Genomic DNA, 23,050 nt, shown 5'->3' on the forward strand with positions numbered 1-23,050 from the left:
CGCCGGTCTACTTCACCGTGTGCGGCGTGCAGCCGGGTGAAGGAGTACTCCTCACGCGCGACCGAGAAGGCGACACCAGGCCTTACCACCTCGCCGGTGAGTGCACGTGTCGTGTGTGTCGTGTGTGTCGTGTGTCGTGTGTCGTGTGTCGTGTGTCGTGTGTGTCGTGTGTCGTGTGCTGACCACTACCGACATGGCAGAGCACGGATCGACCGTACAGACGAACATCGATCACTGGAGCGAGGACCCGGATGAAGACATCATGTGGTCGATCCAGCGCAGGGCCATTGCGCGTAAGACGCTCAAGTCCCTCCGAAGTAAGTCGGCGCCCATCACCGAGGAGGTACGACCGATCTATCCGCAACCCCACGTGGGAGCAGTGGCTGACATTTCTGGGGCGGTAGGTCCTGTGGAAGCTGATGTCCACGACCCCGATTCTGAACGAGCTCACCCTGTCGGGCACCTACATGCTGCCAGCCAAAGGTGCGCACGCCACCGCATGCGCGCACGGCGACGATGACATGATAGTGTTTAACTCTTCTTCTCCACGCGGACGCTCGTACAGGAACCTTGCGCACCCGATTGCCGCAGAGCAATCATTGTGGGTTCACGCCCACACGCAGACCTCTCCCGCAAGGCGGGGAGGAGCGGGTTCCATGCGGCAAATGTACTTACTCTACCACCTATTGTAGCCTGTTCTCTCGCTCACACACGACCAACGACACGACACGACGCACAACAACAGGCGGGACCAGGTTCCTCTTCTCGCTCAACCCGACCGAAGATTGCGCCCATGTGGGCGAATGGCACAGCTCCTTCGAAGACTGTAGCTATATCAAGGTGCTGGCGCAATCCTTCTTTAGAATCGTCTTCTCTTCCCCACCACTCTCTCGGTCTCACTGCGCCTGTTCGTTCAGTGCGGCCTCGGGTTGAAGACGTCGATCGGCCTCAAGGTACCAAATGTCTCGCCGGCCCTGCTTTTGCTGATTCTCAAGACTCGTGTAATTCTCACGCACACTTGTGTTTCGCACAGCACTGGTCGTGTTGCTTTGCGACGTCGCACGACTCCAAGTGCCCAAAAAGTGGAACGCACGACGCCGACGCCAAGCTGGCGTCGGCCTAGTCTCTGACCTATTCGCCCCCAGACTGGGTGGAAGGAAGCCCACACAACGCCGCCGGCGCTGGGCCATATGTGCTCACTTCCTTTAACATATCTGATTTGTATTATTCAATACACGGGCCTAGGCGTGGGCGGCGGCGGCTGAGCCCGAGCCGAGCGCGCGGCGCTTGAGTTCGCGCCAGATGAGCTGTCGCTCCCTGGCCGTGCCGCCGAGCACGGAGCTGTTCTCCTGCACGCGGCGGATGAGGTACGGCATCACGTTCTCCAGCGGCCCGTACGGCAACAGCTTGTGCGCGTTGTAGCCCAGCTGACCTGCTCACACCACCGCACCGCCCACACCGACCGCACCGTGAGCACCACCTTCTGTCGATGTATGATGGGGGCTGCTACGTACCGAGGCTCAGTGTGAGATCTTCGCACATGCCCATCAGCTGGGCAAAGTTGACGCGGGTGGAGGACTTGTCGATGGCCAGCCGCTGCATCTCGCTCATGGCCTTCTCCACCGACGCCGAGTTGTGGGTGGCCACCACCAGCGCCGCGCTGCCGATGTTTCGCAGGAGCAGCGCAATCGCCACGTCGTACTGGACGTCGGTGCTCTCCTTGCTGTCGACAATGGGCAGCGGCAGGCCGTGCTGCCGGGCGTGCTGGGTCTCGGTGTGAATGTAGGCTCCGCGCACCACCTTGGCGCCCAGGATGTAGCCGCCGTCGCGGGCGTGGGCCAGCTCGCTCTCCAGGTTGTCGAGGTTCCCCTGGAGGTACATCTGGAACGTGTTGAACACCACCGCCCTCTCCCTGTTGAACTGCCGCGACAGCTTGCGCGTGAACCAGTTGATCGCCGGTTGCCTGTGTGTGTCGTGTGTGCGTGTGTGCGTGTGCGTGTGTGTGCGGTGGTGTGCGTGTGGTGATGCGTGGGTGGGTCAGCAAGGGGTGGGGATATCTGGGGCGGTGGGCGGCGGCGGTGGGGGAACCTGGGCGTCTGCTCGGCATCAAAGAGGAGGGAGAGGTTGGCCTTGCTGGCCTCAGCGCAGATGGCACTGAGGCGCTCGTTGGCCTCGCTCAGCTCCCGGCGTTCGCCCTGGCTCAGCGGAGGCACCACCGCGTCCTCTGCCAAAGCGGTACTCGTCAGAGTCAGGTCTCTCTATACCTCACATCTCCGAGGTGATCCCGGCGCGTACTCTTGGTGGGGAAGCCGAGGCAGGGCTGGTAGCGATAGCCCTCCATCCAGGCGTTGTCGACCGCAGCTTGGTCGCTGATCAAGATAAAGGTGAGCGGTCGTGGCGTGTGTGCGTGTGCGTGTGCGTGTGCGGCGCGTGTGGCGTACTAGATGACGCCGCTCATGCGCTCGAGCAGCGTAGGCGCGCACAGGCCGGTGACCTTGAGCGGCACGAACCGCACGCGGTCGCCGAACGTGGCGGAGTAGTCGCGCATCTTCTTGATGAGCCCCTCCGTGTTGCTGTTCCACTCCTCGAGGCTCAGCGCGTCCTACAATCCGCGATGGGCGTGAGCGCTCAAGGTGGCTAGAGAGGAGAAAAGGCAGCAGAACAAGACGACGAAGAGGAGAAAGAGGTGCACCTCGACAGAGTAGTCGAAGATGCAGCGCACGCCGCTACGCTCGTACTGGCCGACCACGTCGCCCACACCGGCCAGCGTCTCGCCGGCGCAGAAGTGGCGGAAGAACGTGGCCCGCATCACCGCGTCCGAGGGCCGGCCCAGTCCCACCTTGCTCAGCCCCTCCAGCAGCTGCCACGCACGACCAAGTCGCAGGTGGTGAGCACTCACAAACCAGAAGAAGAAGGTGGTAAGAGGGTGGTAGGTTATGTACCTGGGGGCCGTAGCGGGAGAAGGGTTGGTAGAGGGAGCACATGTGGAGGATGGCCAAAGAAAAGGCGAGGGAACGGTTGGACTTGGAGCGGAAGACGCGCTCGGTGTCGGTCAGCTGCAGCAGGTCCTCCCCTGTGCTCGGCGCGCTGGAGGCTGCGCTCTTGGACACCAGCGGCGTCGTGGGGGCCGACGCGGTCGAAAAGGCGACGGCAGAGCCACCAGGCCGGCAACGGCCAAGCAGGTGGGGGGCCACCGCCGCCATTGCCGCCGAGGGCGAGGACGAGCTCAAAGTGCGGGGCACTCCACCCCGCATACCTAGAAGAAGAACAGACTTCATTATCTATGAATCCTTTCGCTCTTTCCGGCCGACCAGCCAACGCGCCGCCTTCACTTCACCTTCACCTTCAAGAGACAGAGAAAGAAAGAAAGCCACAAAGCTCCGGAAGTCGTCTCCTATCCCGGTTCATCGTTCGATTACGAAAAAAGGAACGACTAACACATTCTCAGGAATGCGTGTAAACGACGCAGGAATGTGTCAGCTTTACGTTCATAAGAGTTGCGGCCTTGCTTGGCAAGCTCTACGTGTCTTTGGTGAAGGTGGCCATGGAGCGCCTCGCGCTTCGTCGCACGGTGCGGGCGGCCGTCGGGGTGGCGTTGAGGGAGAGCAGGTCGACGATCTCGGTGGCGCGTCGCCGGCGCTTGGCCATGCGACGACGCGGGGTGAGGCCGTCGTCGTTCTCCCGCTCCGAGGCCGAGGTCTCCGTCTCGCTCTCGCTCTGGTCCATCTCGCTCTCACTCTCGCTCCGCTGCTCGCCGTCCTCTCGGGCACGCTTGCGGGGCGTCGTGTTGCCCTCTGCGTGTCCAGAACGTTAGCGCGACAACACACACGACACACAAGAGAACAGCGCATGGGGGGAGCATACCAGCAGGGGTGGCAGACTCGGGCGAGGCCCAATGGGCGAGGATGGAGGCAATGTTCTCCTTCTTTGTCCTGCCGTGCGCAAGCCCGTGGTCCCTGCAATATTCTGAACGCGACAGAACGAGAGGGAGGTATGTGTGAGAGCGACGATTCGATGTGTAGACAGAGAGTCGGGTCGAGCGTACGCCGGAGCACGGTGTTGCTGAAGCCCTCCAGGTCGTCGTGGGTGAGACCGGGCTTGAGCTCCCCGATGTTGGAGAGAAGGCGGGAAGCTGGGACAGGAAACGAAACGAAAAGGCACAACACACACACAAAGGTGAGTTTCACCTCTTCCTCGCCCCTATCCGCCGGTCGAAGAGTGTACCTCGGCGAGAGGGAGTAGAGGGCACCGGGACGTCCTCCTTCTCAGTCTCCTCTTCCTCCTTTTCGGCTTGAGGCTTTTCCAGTGGTTCCTCCTCCTTTTGCTGCTGCTCCGCGGCGTCGTCTTCCTTGGCCGGGGCGGCGCTGGCTTCTTCCGTGTTCACTTCTTCCTCGTCCCGCGCCTCGCTTGGCATCTGCACCGCGAGTGCCGCTTCCTCCTCCTTCTCCGCCGCCGCCGCCGGCTGCGCCGCAAGTTCTTCCTCCTTCGTCTGCTCCTTGTTCTCTTCCTCCTCGTCGTCGCTCTCTTCCATTGATAGGATCACCGCCTCTTCCACGATGGGCTCCTGCTGGAACGCGTTATCGTGTCCCTCCTCGACGACCACCTCCTCAACTGAGATCTCGAAACCGCTCAGCTCGGTCACCGCCACCGTCTCCGTCTGGATCGCGACCTCCTCCGTTCGGACCTGCTCCGGGACCTCCAGCTCCTCCTCGGCCTCCTGCTCTTCCTCCTCCGCGGGGAAGACGGACTCTTCGTGTATGCTCGCCTCTGCCGGCCGGTCGACCGACTGCTCCTGTGGCGTCAGCGATCCCAGAGCGGCATCGGTGGATAGCTCGAGCTCCAATTCCTCCATCCCGTCTTCTTCGCCGGCCTTGCCTTCATCGTCCTCGTCCTCGCCGGCGATGGCGGACACGGACACGGACGCCAGGCCGTTCATCGATCCGTCCAGGTTCTGCTCGCCTTCGCCTTCATCTTCGTCTTCTGCTTCGTGATCTTCCTTCATCTCGGACTCTTCGTCTTGGTGTTCGCCCTTTGCCTGCTCTGCCGCCTCCTGCTCGATCTCATCTTCCTCCATTTCCATTCTTTCTGCTTGATCCTCGATCGAGGCGTCCGCATCCGCCTCTGCATAGCTCTCGGAGTCGGCCTCTTCACCATCCATGCCGATGTCGAAGACCCACATCACGAGACGCTCGATGAGAGTGACCTTGTCGGAGGGCGGCGTCGCTGGCAGGAGCCCCCACTCGGCCCACAGGCGCTGCAGCTGCTCCGGCGACAGTCGATCGAGGAAGCTCTCGAGGCCTTCCAGCTGCATCTCGTCTTTGATGGTGCCGCGCACCTCGTCTTTGGGCACCGTGGCGTCGAGTCGAATCTCGGCCGCGATGTTGCGCAGCAGGCCCTCGCCCAGGATTCCGATGAAGGCCAAAGGCGTGCCCTCTATGAGGCGGTAGAGCGCTTGGCGCATGTCGTAAAGATTCTGATCGTCCACAACCTCATCCAATTCCTGTAGCCAGGCGTGGACATTGCCGTACGAGAGCTTCGTGATGAGCTCCATCGCGCCTGCGGCGAGGACCTCCTTCTCGATGTGGGCGATGAGCTGCTCCTTCCTGGCGTACCACAGCTTGGCCGCCTCGAATTGACGCGATTGGGACAGCATTTCGCGCAGCATATCGATCGACAGCACATTACACGCGCTGCGTATCTGCGCGGGCTCCAAAATTTGCTTCGGCCCGGCTGCCATCATCTCGACCTGCTCTCTGTACCTTCGCCTACGTTTCGTGATCACAAAAGCCACTGGCAGTTTCGCGCCAAACCAGAAAAAGAAATCCTCAGGAAAATAAAATCGTAAAAATTATTTGTTTATTTGTGTATTTGTTTTATTATTATTTATTGGGTTAAGCAGCATGTCCGGGCAAGGAGGGTCGCTGAACCCCTTCGACGACGACGATGGCGATTCTACCACGGCGCCAGTGAGTGCAGCCGGCTGTCCTGCCAATCCGTTCGATGATGATGACTTGGAGTTCGCCGTGGTACCACCCGAGGTCCCCCTCCCTGAATCTCCCACCACTCGTCCTTCCTACTCCTCCTCTCATTCTGCTCCCAACCCCTTCGACGACGACGACGACGGCAGCAGCTCGCCCCCGCCGCGAGGTGCCTCCGGTGCTCCGAGCAAAATCAACCCTTCTTCTTCTTCTTCATCTTTCCACGCTCCCAATGGGAGAAAAACCTCTGCTCCCGCTGCACTGGCTTCGTCGTCTTCTTCTTCATCGCCACCGACATCTTCCTCCTCGTCGTCGTCCTCGGCTCCCAAGTCGGGAAGCCTGTCCTCGTTCTTCTCCGCGCTGAGCGCCAGGCGGCCCAGCAGCGGCAGCAGCGCCGCCGCGCCCACCGGCTCCGGCGGTGCTCCGCTTTCCGCTCCCGTGCCCCTGCGCAGCACCTCCGACTTCCTGCCTTCGTTCTCTTCCGCTCTCTCGTTGTCTTCTTCCCCCACCACCACCACAACCACGACCTCGACCGCTGCTGCCGCCGCCGCCGCCGCCGCCGGCAGCAATGGAAGTACCACGTCGATGCTTTCACGATCGTCTTCGTCGCTGTCGGTCTCTCCGTCGGCCCTCAACTTCTTTTCGTCATCGCCGCACGCGTCATCATTCTCCTCTCCGTCCTCCTACCAAGAGACGATGGAGGAAGAGGCCGAGGCCGAGGCCGAGGCAACAACACATGCCGATGACGGCGACAGTGATGAAGACGGCGAAGCTGATGAGGCGGAGGCCCGGTTCAACATAGTCGCACGACAGCGGTCTCCCCCATCTCCACAGACGCGTCGCGAGCAAGCGGCTGCGCAGGTTCGGGCCATCGTCAACCACGGGTTCGCACACACCTCGTCTACGTGCGCTGTCGTGTGTTTCGTGTTGGTCACCCAGCGTGCTGTTTGTTTGTTTGTTCATCAAACACGCAAAACAACAGTGAGTACAGCCTGCACTCCTTCCGATCGCTCGGTGACAAGAAGACATTGCTCGACGCGGCGTCTGCGTCCATGAACGGCAACGCGATGATGACCGTCATCCTCTTCCTGAAGGTGCGCACCTCCTAACGACTCGAGGGCTTCCCGTCGCTTGCTCTTCTGTATCGGACCTTTGGCAAAAAGCTGATGACCGGGACGTGCAGGACACCCTCAGTTCGAACAATTTCCGCGCATTGATCGCCGCCCACCGTGAGGCGTCCAACCTCTACTTGAGGTAAAACGCGCCGCCTTCTCTTGTCTCTGGCGGACGAACTGCGGGCAAGTGCGTGCGATGATGGTGCTCACACGCAGGCGACACGCAGGCATCTCCGAGACGAGGGAAACCACGTCGACCGCGTGCTGATGTACCACGCACAGGGCGACCACAGGCGAGAGGGCCTGGCCCGTCTGGCACTGTGCTATCAAGTGGCCGATGTACGCCGCAACTTTGTCCACCGTCGGTGTGTTGTCCGAGATGGCGCCACGGACTCTCACGGCGAACGTGTGACACCATCAATCCTCCGTGGCGGCAGGTGCCGAAGCGTTTGGCTGCGTTCCAGGACTGCCTGCAGTACTTCCAGCGGCTGCACTCCCGACTCTTCGAGTTCGAGAGCAAGCAGCTGGAAGACCAGATCAAGCTCCTCGAAATCCAAATCAACATGGAGGTAACGGCGTGCGTGTGCGTGTGTGGCGGCGTGTGCGTGTGTGGCGGCGTGTGCGGTTGCTCACATTTTATCGCGACGACGCAGAGGGTGGATGCCGCGCGTGCGGCCAAGGGCGAGCCGCTCTTCGTCTCGTTCCCCCGATCGCCGATTGTGTACAGCGGGCTGGGCGCCACGCTGTACTACTCGGTGTTCTACCACTCCTACGCGACGCAGGGCAAAGCCAAGGAGATCGCCTTCCTCCCGGCCAACATGCGCAAGACCTTCCGCATCGGCGAGAAGCGGTTCTTCTGGGTCAAGCTGCGCGCCCTGTGCTGCCAGAAGCAGTGGGCGGCCGTCAAGCAGCTCCCCACCACGGTCTGTACCGCCGACTTCCCTCCTCCCTCGTCTGCGCGGTCTGGGGGTGCTGACGTCAGCGCCCACTTCAACAGGCGCTCTTTTCGTCGAAGCCAACGTCACCAATAGGCTTCGGGCCATTTGTCGACGCGGTACATTGCGCCCAATCACTGCTTTTTACTTTATTTCTGGAAGTGCTGACCATGAAACGGACTGTATCTGTACAGATTCACACGTTCGGCGGTCCCACCATGCTGCTGCGCGAGTTCCTGGTGCTGATCAAGTCGCCGACGAAGCGCTACCGCGCGGCACTCCGCACCACACAATACGACATCGCTATCGATGTACGAGCAACACACGACGGTCACACGACACGCACTCGACACACGACACACCATTCTTCTCACGCGCGTGACCATCGGCATCTGTGTTGTTGGCCCACAGGCGCTGGTGGCGACCAGGGACGAAGAGGAGCTGCTTTGGCTGCTCAAGGAGATCAAGTGGAAACTGGGGCCGGTGGCCGATATCGAGTACCGAACGAAGATAGAGTCTGCGCTGACCTCGCTCCGCGCCCCGCCACCAGCCAAGCCGCACTGACCACCCCCAACCACGCCGAAAGAAGAACATCCATTTATTTATTTATTCACAAGACGCCTATACCAGCAACGACCGCTCGGCCTTGGCCGAAGCGCGAGACGAAGTGGAGGAGGAAGAGGCGGACGATGAAGATGAAGAGGAGAGGAGTGCGGGGATGAAGGAGGGCATGTGGAGGGCGTAGAAGGTCTTGGCCAGCGGCGGCAGGAAGTTGGGCGACGAGCCCAGAACTGAGGGCTCCTCCTTGCGCTGCAGGTACTGACCGAACTTGCCCAGCGCCACCTTCGTTGCTGCGCCCTTGGTCTGTTGGCCTGTGTGTCGTGCGCGTGCGCGGGTGAGCGCACGCAGTGGCGGCGTGCCCATCACGGGATTGGGGGCGTGGTACCGGCGCGCAGGACGCTCGTGAGAAACTGTGCGAGGGTGGTTTCGCTGTTGGTCCGATGGGAAGTGTGGCGCGAAAGCGCGGCCACCAGCGAGCACGTATCGAACAGGTCGGTCATTCCTTTCACCATGTGCGACGATTCTGTTTTCACACACACACACACACACACACTCGCGTGAGCGTTGTGCGTACGTATGGGCCTGCGGGGGTTGAAAGGTAGTACCTCTGCCCTCGCTCCACACTTGCTGCATGGCAAATTCGTCGCTGACGGACGCGTCGTCGAGAGCGGGCTTGATGGCCTTCAGCACCGAACCGACTGCGTCACGCAGAGGCTGTTGCTCCTCCAGAACCCCCAACACATCTTTGGCCAGCTGCTCCAGATCTGCAGCCGTCGACGCCCACGCACCAAACAAAAGAAGTACACTAAGCTCATGCAAGCCCAGTCAGAATTGATGGGCACAGCACCGTGGATCGTACCATCGACTTCGCGGAGCTGCACTGCGGTGAAGTAGAGCGGCCCATAAGGGTCGCCGTAGAAGGCGATGAACCGCTTGAGAAGTTCGACTGTTGAGTTGACGTACGGTCAGCGTTGGTTTCAGCTGAAGATCGTCAGGGCGGTGGCGCGGGTGGTACGCACAGGGAAACTGGAGGGCTTCGAGTGGTGTGCGGGTCGATTTGGCGGCCACGATGCGAAGGAGCGGCAGGACCGCATTGCTCACGGCGTCGCTGATGGCCTGCGCCAGACCGCCGACGGCGCTTCTCGAAGCGTCGTACGTGGCCGAGAGCAGACTCGAATAGCCCGGCGTCTCTTTGCCTGGTTGGTTCCCGCCCGCAGGGTTGGGAATGAATGAGTGTGGTGGGCATAGGATCACCACCACCACGTGAAGGAGTTGAGTTGATGTACCAGCGGGCCCCTGCACGCTGAACACGGTCCCAGTGAGAATCCACAATCGGTTGACGTCTTCGGCGAGCGAGTCGAGGAAGCCGGTGAAGGTCCGCAGCGAGGCGGCCTAGACGCCATAAGCGGGAAGACGGTGAGCGGGTTGTCACGCGGGTCCAGCGATTGTGCCACCGCTGTCGAGAGGAGGTGACACGCACAGCGGACGAGGTGGACGATAGTTCGTCCTTAATTTTGTTGGCCTTCTCAGTGAGCTGCTTCTTGACGACATTGTGCACCTGAGCAGAATAGACCGCAAACAGCTGGTCCACCAGTGTGTCCGGCGCTGCATCGGGCTGGTGTGCGATGTTAGTATCGGCACGCATGGAATTGAGCTCATGGGACAGCCAAACTGAGCCCGAGCAAAGCGGTACCTGCAGCGCCGCGATGAGCTTGTCGATGGTTCGTGCGAGGGAGAGCAGGAAGTGGGGAAAGTGGAAGAGGCCCTCGTCCGCCTCATTCTCCTCTGTCGTCAGCTCCACATCTGCCGTCGGGTCCTGTGAGAGCTTCGCTCTGGCCGCGTACTCGAACATGGGCTCCATATTGCCTGCGCACGCAGAGAGAAAGCGGTTTGTGTCCACCAGACTCGCTTGCGCACAAGGAGGCGGCCGAGGACCAGCGAACGCGTTACCTGCCCGAACGTCCATGTGACGGGACCAACAGGTCTTGCATCTGGCCGACAGCTCTTGGAGCAGTCCCATCCCGGCCTCGCCCACGGCATTTGGGGTCTCTGTGAGGAGTTGCAGTCAGTGGCGAATGCAAAGAGGTGGCTGGCCGTCGTCTCGCAAGGGTGCACGCCACGGATGTTACCCCGAGAACTGTACCTGGTGACGAGTGTGGTGGCTGCCCGGTGGTTGTGACGGTTCCCTGAGGCAGGATGAGCGGCGTAACGTCGAGGAGCGCATCTTTCACCGCGAGCGCATCGTCGGCCAGACTGTTGGACAGCCGCTCGCGCCATGCTGCCACCTGTGGCGTGGTGAGGGCGCCGAGTCATGTCAGCACCAAAAGCAGCGACACAGTCTTTTGGAGAAGAGGTACCCTGTGAATGAGCGTGCACTGGCGCTGGAGCCACGCACATCGTGCGCGCTGCTGTTCCAGACTCAGCGATTCCTGTGCGAGGGCGGCCCTGAGCGTAGCGGAATCGTGGTCATCGCCGCCCCAATGGGCAGTCCGTGCCAGCGTTATCAGAGTCGCTTTCACGGGTAATACCGCTGAGGCCAACCCCGCCACACACTCTGCACACCACCCACGTGAAAGGTAACAGGTGACATGCCTTATTTAATTGTTTAAAGCGCCTTCAACAAGTACCTTGTAATGCCGCAACATCAACGTTGAGCGCCATGGTGATCTTTTGCTTGTGTTTTGTAATTTATTTTCTTTTAACATTTCTCTTCTTCCGCAGATCCCAACATTTTTTTCTCTTTTTAGGTCCCAGCGGGCTCGATTTCTGTGGATGGGATGTCGACGCGATCGCATCACTATTCAAAGCGGGCTTGGCTCCGTTGGGCTGGTCCACGGGGGGTTGTCGGGTTGTGGTCGGGCGGACAGAACGTTCGGTGGAGTGCCTGAAGGTGAAGACTCTTCTCTCATCTTTCAGCATCTTCTTGGCCTTTGTTGTGGATTACGGAACACGCAGGGACGAAGACTCTTCCGAACCCGGGAAGGCAAACCGCTACTTAAGATAACGATCATATGGATTACTCCAATCCCCTTCGTGCCCCGCCGCAGTCGTCGCCCCGGCAGATGTACTCTTCATTTCAACCTTCGGCGGCCTTCATGCGACCCGAATCGCCCCAGCAGCAACACCAACACCAACATCAGCAATCGGCCGGAGCGAAGCAGCAGATGCTCAACATCAAGGCCTTCTACAACGAGGAGATCAGGCGCCTCGTCCTGCCCGAGCCATCGTGGGACCACCTCAAGCAGCGCCTGGCCGAGCTCTTCCATTTCCCGTCTACATCATCCTTCCAGGTGAAGTGGAAAGATGACGAGGACGATTACATCACCCTCGACAGCGATGAGGAGCTCGCGCAGGCCCTGCGATACACCGATCCGCAGCAGCTTCTCCGCCTCTTCATCTTCAGCCACGCGACCGCCGCAACTCCCATGGCTCGCGGCTCGATGCCGGCCCAGGGTCCCTTCACGTCGTTCTTCACCCATTCTACGCCCTACGCCTCCTTCTCTGCCGCTCCGATGGCGGGATCGATTCCGCCTCCATCGAGCTTCGTCCCCTACCAGCCGCGCGGCCTGCCTCTCGCCTCGTCGGTGGTTCAGCTCCAGCAAGCCGCCACGACCGACGCCAAGGCCGCGTCGGCCCCGGGTGCCGTCGCCAACGTCAGCGGGGGCGCCCCCGCCCCCTCATCAGCGCCCATCGCTACCGGTGGAGTCCCGACTCCCGTACCAGTGGTAGCGCCCGGGTTGCTGGTGGGTAGTCCCACCCTTGCGGCCGCGGGCTCCCTGTTTGCCTCTAAGCGTGAGTTCAAGGAGCAGTGGAAGCAGGAGAAGCGCGCGCTCAAGGAGCAGAAATACCTCTGCGGGAACAAGGAGGAGTGGAAGACGCTCAAGAAGGAGCAGAAGAAGGCGCTCAAGCACAAGAAGGACCTGGTCAAGACGAGCCACAAGCTCATGCGGATGGAGCGCGTCTTCGACCCCCAGGATCCCAAGGACCACAAGAAGCTCTACAAGCTCCAGCAGAAGCAGTACAAGACCACCGCTCGCGCCCTCTATGCTCGCTTCGTCAAGCACGTCTCCATTCCCGGTAAGCACACCACACCACACCACACCACACCACACCACACCACACCACACCACACCACACCACACCACACCACAGACGTCTCCTCCATTTCATCCGTTCCTTCTCGTACGATTAGTCCAGTACTCACCATCGTATTGGGTGAACCCACAATGCAGACGGAACCGAGATGGCGCCCGACACGCCCTTCACCAAGACGTGGCGCTTCCGCAACGAAGGCACGATGCCGTGGCCGCAGGAGGTGACGCTCATGTTCATCTCCAAGATCAACGGCGACCAGATGGGCGCGCCCGAGTTCGTGCCGGTCAACACGGTCGTCATGCCCGGCGAGGAGGTCGACGTGAGCGTCCACATGGTGTCGCCCAGCCGCGCGGGCCACTACCAGGCCTACTTCCGCCTCTGCTACGGACCCAAGAAGTTTGGTCAGCGCGTGTGGATCAAGATCAACGTCGCGTGCACCTCCGAGGCCGAGGCCGAGGCCGAGAACGACGACGAGCAAGTCAAGAGCGTCAAGGAGATCGACTCCCTCGTGGACGACAACTACTCCAACGACACTCCCGTGCCCGCGCCGTCGTTCATCGAGGGCGTCAACGACGACCTCGCTGTCGCCGCCGCCGCCGCCGCCGCCGTCGCCCCCGTTGCCGGAGCTCCGGACCAGGCCCTGCTGCAGAAGCTGAGCGATCTGGGCTTCACCGACCGCGACCACAACGCGAGCCTGCTGGCCAAGCACAACGGCGACATCGACATCGTCGTCGACCAGCTCCTGGTCCAGGAACAACACCAACAGCAGCAATAGTCAGCCGACCCCGGCCACCACGCGGATCCACGCACCGCGATTTTTTTCTTTTGTTTTTGAACGCCGCCCTTGTTCTTGTTCTTCCTCCTGATGTTACACTCCTGGCATCAGCTCTTTGAACACGAACAACCTCGTTTCGTGTCCTTCTCTTCGTCCTGAACTAAATTCGAAAAGCAAAAAGAATAAAATAAAGTGAAATAGAAATACAGAAAAATAGAAAGAAGATGAGGATGGCGACGTTCTTCTCGGCCGGCTTCGGGCAGTACCTGGAGTCGGGCGAGTTCGGGGACGTGGCGCTGGTGGCAGCCGAGGGCGGAGAGCGTTTCGTGGCGCACCGCCTGGTGCTGGCCTACTCGTCCGCCCACTTTGCGCGTCTGCTCCTCCCCCAGCCCCCGTCCCCCTCTGCCTCCGCACCCCACTCCAGCTGCCCCTCCTCCCCCTCTGTCTCCTCCCCCTCCTCGTCGCGTGCCCCGAGCTCCAGCCGCTGCGGGTCTCCGCTCGCCTCGCCCACCTCACCGCCTGCGCGGGCCGCGAACCGGTCCGTCAGCAGCGACGGCGCACTGCTGGGCGGCTCCTCGGCTGCTCTGGTGGACGGCGACGACATCAACTGGCCCAAGGCCACGAAGAAGAAGAAAAAGAAGAAGAAGGACAAGGACAAGGAGAAGGAGAAGAGGAAGGAGCAGAGGAGAGCGAAGAAGGGTAAGGAGCGGGCTCTTTCCAGCGGCAACGACAGCACAGAGGGGAGCACACGCGACAGCGGCTCCAGCCTGACCGTGGCCGTCGCTGCTCCTACAGTCCCCGTCGCGACCACATCTGGCGGCCACAAGGTGGTGGGCGAGGGCGCGGCCGACAAGGGAAGCGGCACCGCGAGCGGCGAGACAGCAGCGGAAGGAGGCGCTGCACAGCCACAGATCCCCGCGCCGCCACCGCCGCCCGTGCGGCTCGCGCGCCGCGCGACGGGAGGCTCGACCAGCAGCGGCAGCGTGGTGCTCCAGCGGCCCTCCGCCCAGACTCTCAAGCGCTCCAATGACACCCATCACCACCATCACCACTCCCACCACGCCAACGGCATCGCCATCTCGCGCTCGCTCTCCGGCAGCTCCAACTTCTTCGGCAGCGTGCGCCGGGGAGGAGGCGGCGGCGGCGGCATGAAGACGGCCAGTGGGAGCGTGATGACCCTCTCCTCCTTCGGGACCCCGCGCTCGTATTCGTCGTCGCTGAGCGGCGAGGGAGCCGCGCTGGCCGGGTCAGACTTGACCACGCACACCATGGACGAGGTCATCTACCCATCATCATCATCAACGCCGCCCGGCACCGCGGGCCACGAGCGACAGGCCGCTGTTGCCGACGAGCTCCCGGTGATCCAGCTCGACTTCCCGGATCCCAACCGCATCTTCCCCGCCGTGCTGCGGTTCATCTACGAGGTGCGTGGTAGTAATCAATCAATCATACACGCATGGGCCGGTCCGCTCGAGGCGCGGCTTTGAGTAACTCACTCTTGGCGCATGACAGGGCGTGATCGAGATTCTACCGGAGAATGCCATTCCGCTGCTCGCCATGGCGGACCACTACTGTATAGAGGTAAAGCAGTCGCGTGCACCGTGAGACGCACGGTGGTGACGCTGCGAGCGGTAAACTGATTATTGATTCCGTTTCCAGATTTTGAAGAAGCTGTGCAGCGACTACGTCGTTGCCAATATCGACCGAGAGAACGCGCTCTGGATGCTCGAAAGAGTGCGCCCCCCCCCCCAAAGCCTACCCCAACTCCGTCCAACTCTCTCTAACCACGCGCGGGCGACGCTCCAGGCGATGCTGTACAATGCCGAAGAGATCATCACTACGTGTGTCAACGTGATCGCGCGGAACTTCTCGTACATCTACAACGCCAACTACAACATCTTGCCCTATCGGTACGTGGTGTCTTTGGGTCTGTCGTCTTCATTCTGTGTTCTCTCTGGTGACGTAACGTAATTGGCACTGGGCTGATTGACGCATGCATGCATGTTTGGTCGGACGAGGGCAGGTTGCTCGTGAGCATACTGGAGCATCCGTGCCTCGCGGTTAAAGCGTTGGGAGAGTGGCCGCTGTTCCAAATCGTGTGGGACTACATCAAGGAGCACAAGGACCTGACGTCGCAGGTGAGCGCCGACAGACGTCTGTGGGTTGAGCTGTGCAGCGGCATAGCCCACGCACTAACCGTCAGTGATGCATCACCGTGTCCAGGAGCAATACCGTCTTTTTGGCACGGTCCGCTATCGCTGGATGACGACCGACGAACTCGCTCAGACGCAGGCAGCCAACATCGTGCCCTCGGATTTCATAATCGAGGTGAGCGCCTCGAGTTCTAGTTGGCCCTGCCAATGGTACTGACGGGCTCTTTCTCTCTGGATCTCTCTCTGTACGCGCACAGGCGCTGATGGCCCGCCTGAAGGAGGCCGAGCGGGACAAAGCCGAGGAAGTGGGAATGTGTGCCGAGCAGGACCCCACATCCCGTCGGTACGCCGGCCTCCTTCATGCGCTTCTATCTCCCTGTCATTGCGTTGAGTTGATGTATCGATCGATAGGTTGCTGCCTCGACCTTCGTTCGGCATCCTGTTCGACTACGCCTACGACTACGACCAGAAGGGGATCATCTTCTGGATCGCCACCAACCGAGGCCGGGGTTAGCGCCTTCTCCGCTATCCGCTGGTGCGCGGGAAAGAGGGTCTCAGCCGCTCACCACCCTTGCCCTCCCCCCACCCAATGTTCGTCCAGAGCCATGGACGAACCCACACTCCGCGGGCCGGCTGCGGGTAACTGCGTCCAGTATAGAGAAGGGAGACCCGGTCAAGCTCGTATCCAAGAAGCCGTCCGAACTATGGAGTGGTGCGTGAGCCACAGTCGTCGTCGCTAAATCCGACCCTTCACGCTCCTCCTCGTCTAACTTTGTGTCGCTCTCGTGTACAGGCGACGTACCGGCGTCGTGGTTCGCCATCGACCTGGGACCCAGCCGGTAAGCGCCTATATCATGTTTCTTTTGCTTTTACTTTTGTTGGCGTTGTTGCGTGTCTCATACGGCCTCACGGCAACTTGAACGGATGACAGCACACTCGTGCCCAACTACTACACTCTACGGCACGGCGGCAACTACAAGGCCGACAGCTTGCGCACATGGGATCTACAAGGTGAGAGCGAGTCACTCAGTGTAGCGAATCTGCAATCGGTAGCCACGCTCACTACAACGACGCCCGTGTGTCCGTAAGCGCAGGATCGAGCGACGGTAAGACCTGGATCGTGCTCAAGCGACACACCAACGACACTTCGCTCTCCGGGCCGTTCGCCACCCACTCGTGGCCCATTCCCTCGGTCACCGAAGCCTACCGACACTTCAGGTGAGTCCTCCACACATCCGAACTGCCGGCATCGCCCCTGTTCAGCTCACTCACCACCATCACCGTTATGATCACCATCACGATCACAGAATACTGCAAACGGGCCACAACTCGTCCAACCACAACTTCTTGGTCCTCTCCGGGGTCGAGTTCTATGGTGAGCTGTACGAGTCGTGATTTTACATCCACATCGTTCTGGAGAAGAGTGTGGGCGTGCAGTCAAGGCTCTTCTGCGCACACCTTGCACGTTGGGGGCTCACGGTACGCTCTTCGACAAGAGTGGGCAATGGTTGCGCCAACGTGTCTCCGTCGTCAGGGAAGTCTTCTTCTCCGACAACCACCTTGGTCTGGGTGTCATTCGCCGTTTTCTTCGTCACTTCGTCACTGCCCAACCCAGCCACGCACTCGCTTGCATCTGCAGAAGAGAACACATCAAACATCGTTGAGACTAGAGGATGAAGCAGAGTTTCGTGGTCTTCATCTTGTTCGGCCTGTGCATCGGTTCGCTGCTGACGATCAGCGTGACGGGCGAGACCACGAGCGACGTGGTGGTGCTCGATGACGACAACTTCGATGAGCACACTGCCAGCGGCGACTGGTTCCTTGAGTTCTACGCTCCCTGGTTCGTGCCAACCCTCCATTCCCTCCTACTTGTTCGTAATTTCCCTTGATCCGATGCATTTCCCACTGCGCTGGCACGAGCGGCCCAACACTGCCACATCCACACAACGAGTCGATTCGTTCGCACTCCAGAATCAATTTGTCTCGATTAATAATCAAAACCCATTCGTTGACCGTGGGCAACTCAAGGTGTGGGCACTGCAAGAACCTGGCGCCAGTGTGGGAAGACCTGGCAACGCAGGGCAAGGCCAAGGGCCTGCGCGTCGGCAAGGTCGACTGCACCCAGAACAAGGAGATCGGTTCGCGCTTCGGGGTCAAGGGTTACCCCACCATCAAGCTGTACGTGCGCCACACATCCACTTGTCTTCCTCCTCCTCTCACCACCAACCTCACCGCAACCGCAACCGCAACCGCAACGCCGACGCCCCGTGCAGTCTGAAGGACAACCAGCTGTACGCCTACAAGGGCGCGCGCAAGGTGGATGACTTCCTCCAGTTCGCCGAGAGCGGCTACAAGGCCGTCGACCCCGTCCCCGTCCCCGCTCCCGCCGTCGTTGTCGAAGAGGTACGTGGTGGCTACTCTTCGTCGGGGCTTAGCTGAGCTGAGATCAGAAGGTGGCGAAGGTTCCTCGCACACAAACTCATACAAAAATTGGTTTGTCGCGCGCGCAGGCCGAAGACGTCGAGGGCCAGACCGCCGGTGGAGCGGGCGAGGTGCAGATCCTCACCGCCGAGAACTTCACCCTCGCCACCAACGGCGGGAAGTGGTTCGTCAAGTTCTACGCCCCGTGGTGCGGACACTGCAAGGTTCGTTCGTCGTTTTCTCTCTTTCCAGCCTTCTCTCTTCGTCATGGCCTTTGTAGTTGACACTCCTCCCTCTTTCCGTGTGTCGTTGTCGTCTTCGTTGTCGTCTTCTTATTTTCGGCGATACACCACAGAACCTGGCTCCCACGTGGGAGAAGGCCGCCTCGGAGCTCAAGGGCAAGGTCAACATCGCCAAGGTGGACTGCACGACCGACGGTTTCGTGTGCCAGCTGTTCGGCGTCAGGGGCTACCCGACCCTCAAGTTGTACGTAGCTCCCTCTTCTCTCACCTGTCGGCTCTGATGCCGCCCGGAGTGAGGGGACTTTGGTCTTACCTCTTCGTTATCTCTCTCCCCTCTCGTGTGCACGTCGAACGCACAGCTTCAAGGGCGACGGCCTCGTGAGGGACTACTCTGGCGTTCGCGAGGTGTCTGACTTCTCCGACTTTGCCAAGAAGGGCTACAAGCAGGCCACCGCCCAGGACTACCCGCTCCCCTCGTTCTTGATGTACCGCATCTCTTCTCCCCGCCTTCCTTTTTGTGGTCTCACCGACATCGCCACACCCATTAGGTCGCCCGTCGTCTTCAAGTTCTACCAGGCCTGCGAGCCCATTGCCGTACGCGACCTTTCCTCGCGCGTTCCAACCCAACCGTTTTGAAGTCATTTCTCACCGGTGGCGCGTTCTTTGGTGCACCAGGCCTGGATCAACGCGAACGTGGGCTATTCCTTCGCCATCATCGCCGCTCTCTCGTTCATCTTCGGCCTCCTCGTCGGCCGTCTCTCCGCCGGCTCGGAGATCCGCTACGTGATCCCCAAGGAGCTCGGCCCGCAGGTACACCTCTCCCCTCTCCCTCTTCTCCACGTCAGCTGTGCTGACATCGCGACTCATGTGTGGCGTCAATTCAAGTGGAACGAGCTTCTGGCCAAGAAGAAGGAGCTCGAGGAGAAGAAGAAGGCCAGGCGCGAGAAGAGGGAACAGAGGAAGGGTGGAGAGAAGATCACCGGCGAGAAAAAGTCGCAGGACGCCACCACCCCTTCCGTACGCCTCCCCCCTCTTTCCGCTGCGTGTGCGGTGGTGCGTGCTTGCGTGCGTGCGTGAGCTTTGTGCGGCTCTTCGCCTTACGCTCCGTGCGGTGACAGACCCCCAACGAGACGGCCACCTCGAGCCCACGGAGGAAGAGGAGCAAGCCCAAGAAGCCGGAGAACTAAGTCTTTGGCCCCAAGGGACGACATGCTCAACCCACGCCACCCTATTTATCACCCCCTTCTCTATTACTGTGTGCTCGGTGCCGCCTGCAACGCCAAATAAAATGGAAAAAAAGCAAAAAGAAACAAAGAATTAAAAAACAAAGATGGAAAGGCAAACAGCGGACGGTCTGGAGGGGCTGTCGGTGCGGGAGCTCAAGACGCTGCTGGATGAGCGCAGGGTGGACTACCGCGACTGCGTGGAGAAGCGGGACCTCATACGGCGAGCGCGCGAAACTGGCCACCTCCCCCGACGCACCACAATCGCCTCCCTCGCGTGCATCGTCTTCGACTCCACCTCCACCTCTTCTTCGCCTGCACCACCCGAGTGGGTGGTCATCATCTTGCACGTACGTGGCATCTCACGCAATTATTTGATTAAAATCATTCAGAGTTTATTTATAAAAAAGAATAATAAATATTGTTGTGCAGGGCTATGGCGCGAACAGGGAGGACCTGGTGCCGCTGGGCCAGGCCGCTGCCCAGCAGATGTCGGCGGCCACGACCGATGCCGCCTCGGGACCCCGCGTGCGCTTCATTCATCCCAACGCACCGCTGGCCATGACCACCGAAGGCGGCGCCTGTGCGTGCCCTCTCCACACACACACACACACACACACAACACACGCACAACGCGGCTGTGGCTAACCGGTCCATGCGCGCACAGCACCGGGATCGGGCCGGATGTGGTGGCCCATTGATTTGAACGCCATGCTGCTCTCGTTCCTCTCCGGTCAGGTCACCAAGTCTGTCCCTCCGGTACCACGCACACTCCCTCCCCTCCTCCCCTTTGCCGTCTATGGTCCACCGCCACCGCCCAGCGCGCTAACCAGTGGTGTCTCGCGATGGGTGCACCGGTGGCGCAGGGGCTTGATGAAGCGCGTAAGGCGGTGCTGGCAATGGTGGAACAGGTACAGCGCGACACGGGCCTCCCGCTCTCGCGATTCATCCTCGCCGGCTTCTCCCAGGGCGCGATGCTCGCCACAGACGTGGCGCTCCACCTCCCCGAGTCCCCCGCCGCCCTGTGCATTTTCTCCGTACGCGAGCCATTCTTCTTAGCCTTCGACACACGACACACGACCCACGACCCACGAAACACGACACACGACACACTAACGTCGTGTTGCAATGCAGGGCGTGTTGATCTGTGAAGATGTGTGGAAGCCGTTGATGGCCAAGCGCCAGGGCATGAAGGCACGTCTCTCCAACGTTGGGAGTACTACTCCAGCTATTGTGTGTGTGTGTGGTGTGTGTGTGTGTGTGGTGTGTGCGCGCGCGCGCGTGCGTGTGTGTGTGTGTGTGGCCTTATTAACTCAGCGACAACGACAACAACGACAACAGGTGCTCCAATCGCACGGCACGCAGGATCCGCTTCTGCCGCAGGCGCTCGGCGTGCTACTCAAGAACGGCCTGGAGGCCGCGGGCGTGCCGGTGGAGTTCATCTCCTTCGGGGGAGGCCACACCCTGCCCCCATCCGCGCTCGAGGCCTTCGTGCGCCTCCTCCTCGCCAACCACCACGCCCTCCACCCCAACCAGCAATAGCGCAAGCACTCGCCTGGGTTGGTGGTGCCACGTCAGTATGAAAGAAAAAAAGAGAAAAGGCGAGGAAAAAGCTCTTCTCGGGTTCGGGCCAATGCGTTGACTGAAAGGTTGGGCAAAGGCAACCCCCCCCCCTGAAGTTCAGTGCAAGCGCCGCCAGGCCGAAGAAGAAAAGGCGCTGACCTGAGTAGTACACTACACCACCAAACAGCAGCAACAACACACAGACATCAACAGCAACACACAACATGCAACAGCAAGACAACAGCACTACCACTAGTGGCCAAGCCCTGAGCCTGGTCTGCACGCCAGAACTGCAGGGGGTGGGCGCGGCCGAGCAGCGGTCGTCGTTCTACGTCATGGCCTCCATCACCGCGCCCGAGTTCCGGTCGGAGAAGCGCGCCCCGGTGGACATGATCTGCGTCATCGACCGCAGCGGCTCCATGTCGGGCGACCGCATCAACATGGCCAAGTCCACCGTCGAGTTCGTCGTAGCGAACCTCCAGCAAGACGATCGGCTGGGCATCGTCACCTACGACGACAGCGTCGCCAACCACTTCCCCCTCAGGCCCATGACCACCCACGGCAAGGAGGCCGCCCTGGCCGCCATCAAGTCCATCGCCGTGGGCGGCTCGACCAACCTGTGCGGCGGCCTGGTCGAGGGCGTCAACCAGATGCGCGGCCGCGAGGCCGGGGCCCAGAAGAACCAGGTGGCGTCGGTCCTGCTCTTCACCGACGGCCAGGCCAACGCGGGCTACACCCAGGCCGAGGACATCATCAAGGCCACCATCAACGCCGACCACGCCAGCGCCAGCGCTGGCGGCGGCGGCAGCTATGGCGGCGGTTGGGGCTCGCCACCCAGGCGGCAGCAGCAGCAGCAGCAGCAGCAGCGGTTCACCAACGCCTACGCCGTGCCCCAGCAGCAGCAGCAGCAGCTGCCCATCAGCTACGGCGTGCCCCAGCAGCAGTCGCCCCAGCCCATCAGCTACGGCATTCCCCAACAGCAACAGCTGCCGGTGGCGCTGCAGCCGGTGGCCCAGGCCCAGAACCCGACGGACTTCAGCGGCGCCGAGACGGAGGAAACTGAGGAGGAGAAGAAGAAGAAGGTGTGCGAGGACTTGCCGCTGCCGTGCACGATCAACACGTTCGGGTTCGGAGCCGACCACGACGCGACGCTGCTGAAGAAGATCGCGGACCACGGCCAGGGCATCTACTACTACATCGACTCGACCAAGGCCATCGCCGAGGCCTTTGCCGACTGCCTGGGCGGCCTCCTGAGCGTCGTGGCCCAGGACATCCGCGTGAGCTTCGAGGCCCCGGCCAGCGGCCAGGCGGTGCGAATCAACCGCGTGCTCACCAAGTTCCGCTCGACCGAGCTCGAGGCCGGCCGCGCCTACGAGCTGGTCCTGGGCGACATCCAGAGCGAGGAGCGACGCGACATCCTGGTGGAGGTCTCGATCGCGAACACGACCGACGTCGACGCGGTGCTGCCGGTGCTGAAGGCGACGGTGACGTACACGAACGTGATCACGGGCCAGCAGGGCGCGAGGGCCGAGACGACGGCGACGGTGCGCCGGCCGGCGCTGCCCACGGGCGAGACGCGGGACTACGCGGTCGATCGCCAGCTCAACCGGCTGCTGGCGGCCGAGGCCATGGAGCAGGCCAACGAGGCCGCGCGCGACGGGCAGATGGAGCGGGCGCGCGAGATCATCAAGCGGGCGAGCGGGCGCATCGCCGAGTCGGTGTCGCGCGACGACGAGTTCTGCAAGAGCCTGGTGAGCGATCTGGAGCGGTGCGAGGGCGGCCTGCAGTCGCAGTCGTCGTGGGCGGCCGACGGCAGCAAGATGCTGACGAACCAGATGCAGGCCCACTACGTCCAGCGCAGCACCAACGTGGGCTGGGCCGGCCAGGCCAGCTACCAGACCTCGACCCGCGACCGCATGCAGTGCAACTTCAAGAGCTCGTAAAGACGCCAACATCAACATCAACATCAAGAGAAGAGGGAACGGGAGC

At 61.2% G+C, this 23,050-nt stretch overlaps 8 protein-coding genes and 2 pseudogenes across 8 annotated transcripts; 7 read left to right on the forward strand and 3 right to left on the reverse strand.

The window, feature by feature from the left end:
• The window catches only part of ACA1_189350, a 3,285-nt pseudogene extending 2,162 nt beyond the window's left edge, over nt 1–1,123 (forward strand).
• Nucleotides 1,124–1,241: 118 nt separating this feature from the next.
• ACA1_189360 (Proline dehydrogenase, putative) lies at nt 1,242–2,984 on the reverse strand (the record flags this gene model as incomplete). Its single annotated transcript, XM_004333246.1, has 7 exons — nt 1,242–1,432; nt 1,515–1,963; nt 2,089–2,224; nt 2,296–2,369; nt 2,442–2,602; nt 2,693–2,860; nt 2,943–2,984. The coding sequence occupies 7 exons, from the start codon at nt 2,982–2,984 to the stop codon at nt 1,242–1,244; spliced, it is 1,221 nt and encodes a 406-aa protein (XP_004333294.1).
• A 535-nt stretch (nt 2,985–3,519) lies between these two features.
• ACA1_189370 (uncharacterized protein) lies at nt 3,520–5,740 on the reverse strand (the record flags this gene model as incomplete). The annotated part of the gene is made up of 4 exons (XM_004333247.1): nt 3,520–3,794; nt 3,865–3,966; nt 4,046–4,132; nt 4,225–5,740. 4 exons carry the CDS (start codon nt 5,738–5,740, stop codon nt 3,520–3,522), a joined length of 1,980 nt encoding a protein of 659 aa, XP_004333295.1.
• A 160-nt stretch (nt 5,741–5,900) lies between these two features.
• ACA1_189380 (uncharacterized protein) lies at nt 5,901–8,592 on the forward strand (the record flags this gene model as incomplete). Its single annotated transcript, XM_004333248.1, has 9 exons — nt 5,901–6,862; nt 6,961–7,072; nt 7,162–7,232; nt 7,321–7,432; nt 7,531–7,662; nt 7,747–8,016; nt 8,091–8,147; nt 8,223–8,339; nt 8,440–8,592. The coding sequence occupies 9 exons, from the start codon at nt 5,901–5,903 to the stop codon at nt 8,590–8,592; spliced, it is 1,986 nt and encodes a 661-aa protein (XP_004333296.1).
• Nucleotides 8,593–8,649: 57 nt separating this feature from the next.
• Nucleotides 8,650–11,250, reverse strand: ACA1_189390 (uncharacterized protein; the record flags this gene model as incomplete). The annotated part of the gene is made up of 12 exons (XM_004333249.1): nt 8,650–8,900; nt 8,975–9,112; nt 9,195–9,353; nt 9,449–9,535; nt 9,609–9,785; nt 9,876–9,981; nt 10,070–10,147; nt 10,283–10,455; nt 10,540–10,638; nt 10,733–10,874; nt 10,947–11,143; nt 11,217–11,250. The coding sequence occupies 12 exons, from the start codon at nt 11,248–11,250 to the stop codon at nt 8,650–8,652; spliced, it is 1,641 nt and encodes a 546-aa protein (XP_004333297.1).
• A 503-nt stretch (nt 11,251–11,753) lies between these two features.
• On the forward strand, nt 11,754–13,459 carry ACA1_189400 (PB1 domain containing protein; the record flags this gene model as incomplete). The annotated part of the gene is made up of 3 exons (XM_004333250.1): nt 11,754–12,228; nt 12,274–12,666; nt 12,822–13,459. 3 exons carry the CDS (start codon nt 11,754–11,756, stop codon nt 13,457–13,459), a joined length of 1,506 nt encoding a protein of 501 aa, XP_004333298.1.
• A 230-nt stretch (nt 13,460–13,689) lies between these two features.
• On the forward strand, nt 13,690–17,007 carry ACA1_189410 (BTB/POZ domain containing protein; the record flags this gene model as incomplete). Its single annotated transcript, XM_004333251.1, has 13 exons — nt 13,690–14,883; nt 14,972–15,040; nt 15,119–15,193; nt 15,266–15,369; nt 15,483–15,597; nt 15,683–15,787; nt 15,870–15,955; nt 16,024–16,121; nt 16,214–16,324; nt 16,406–16,451; nt 16,544–16,623; nt 16,707–16,830; nt 16,920–17,007. 13 exons carry the CDS (start codon nt 13,690–13,692, stop codon nt 17,005–17,007), a joined length of 2,295 nt encoding a protein of 764 aa, XP_004333299.1.
• Nucleotides 17,008–17,285: 278 nt separating this feature from the next.
• Nucleotides 17,286–19,462, forward strand: ACA1_189420 (protein disulfideisomerase domain containing protein; the record flags this gene model as incomplete). The annotated part of the gene is made up of 9 exons (XM_004333252.1): nt 17,286–17,452; nt 17,641–17,790; nt 17,886–18,015; nt 18,123–18,257; nt 18,389–18,519; nt 18,635–18,869; nt 18,951–19,085; nt 19,161–19,292; nt 19,394–19,462. The coding sequence occupies 9 exons, from the start codon at nt 17,286–17,288 to the stop codon at nt 19,460–19,462; spliced, it is 1,284 nt and encodes a 427-aa protein (XP_004333300.1).
• Nucleotides 19,463–19,605: 143 nt separating this feature from the next.
• On the forward strand, nt 19,606–21,040 carry ACA1_189430 (annotated as a pseudogene).
• A 245-nt stretch (nt 21,041–21,285) lies between these two features.
• Nucleotides 21,286–23,004, forward strand: ACA1_189440 (von Willebrand factor type A domain containing protein; the record flags this gene model as incomplete). The annotated part of the gene is made up of 1 exon (XM_004333253.1): nt 21,286–23,004. One exon carries the CDS (start codon nt 21,286–21,288, stop codon nt 23,002–23,004), a length of 1,719 nt encoding a protein of 572 aa, XP_004333301.1.
• Nucleotides 23,005–23,050: the final 46 nt, after the last annotated feature.

The sequence above is a fragment of the Acanthamoeba castellanii genome, assembly GCF_000313135.1.
Source record: "Acanthamoeba castellanii str. Neff unplaced genomic scaffold scf7180000084748, whole genome shotgun sequence".
Taxonomy (NCBI): Eukaryota; Discosea; order Longamoebia; family Acanthamoebidae; genus Acanthamoeba; species Acanthamoeba castellanii.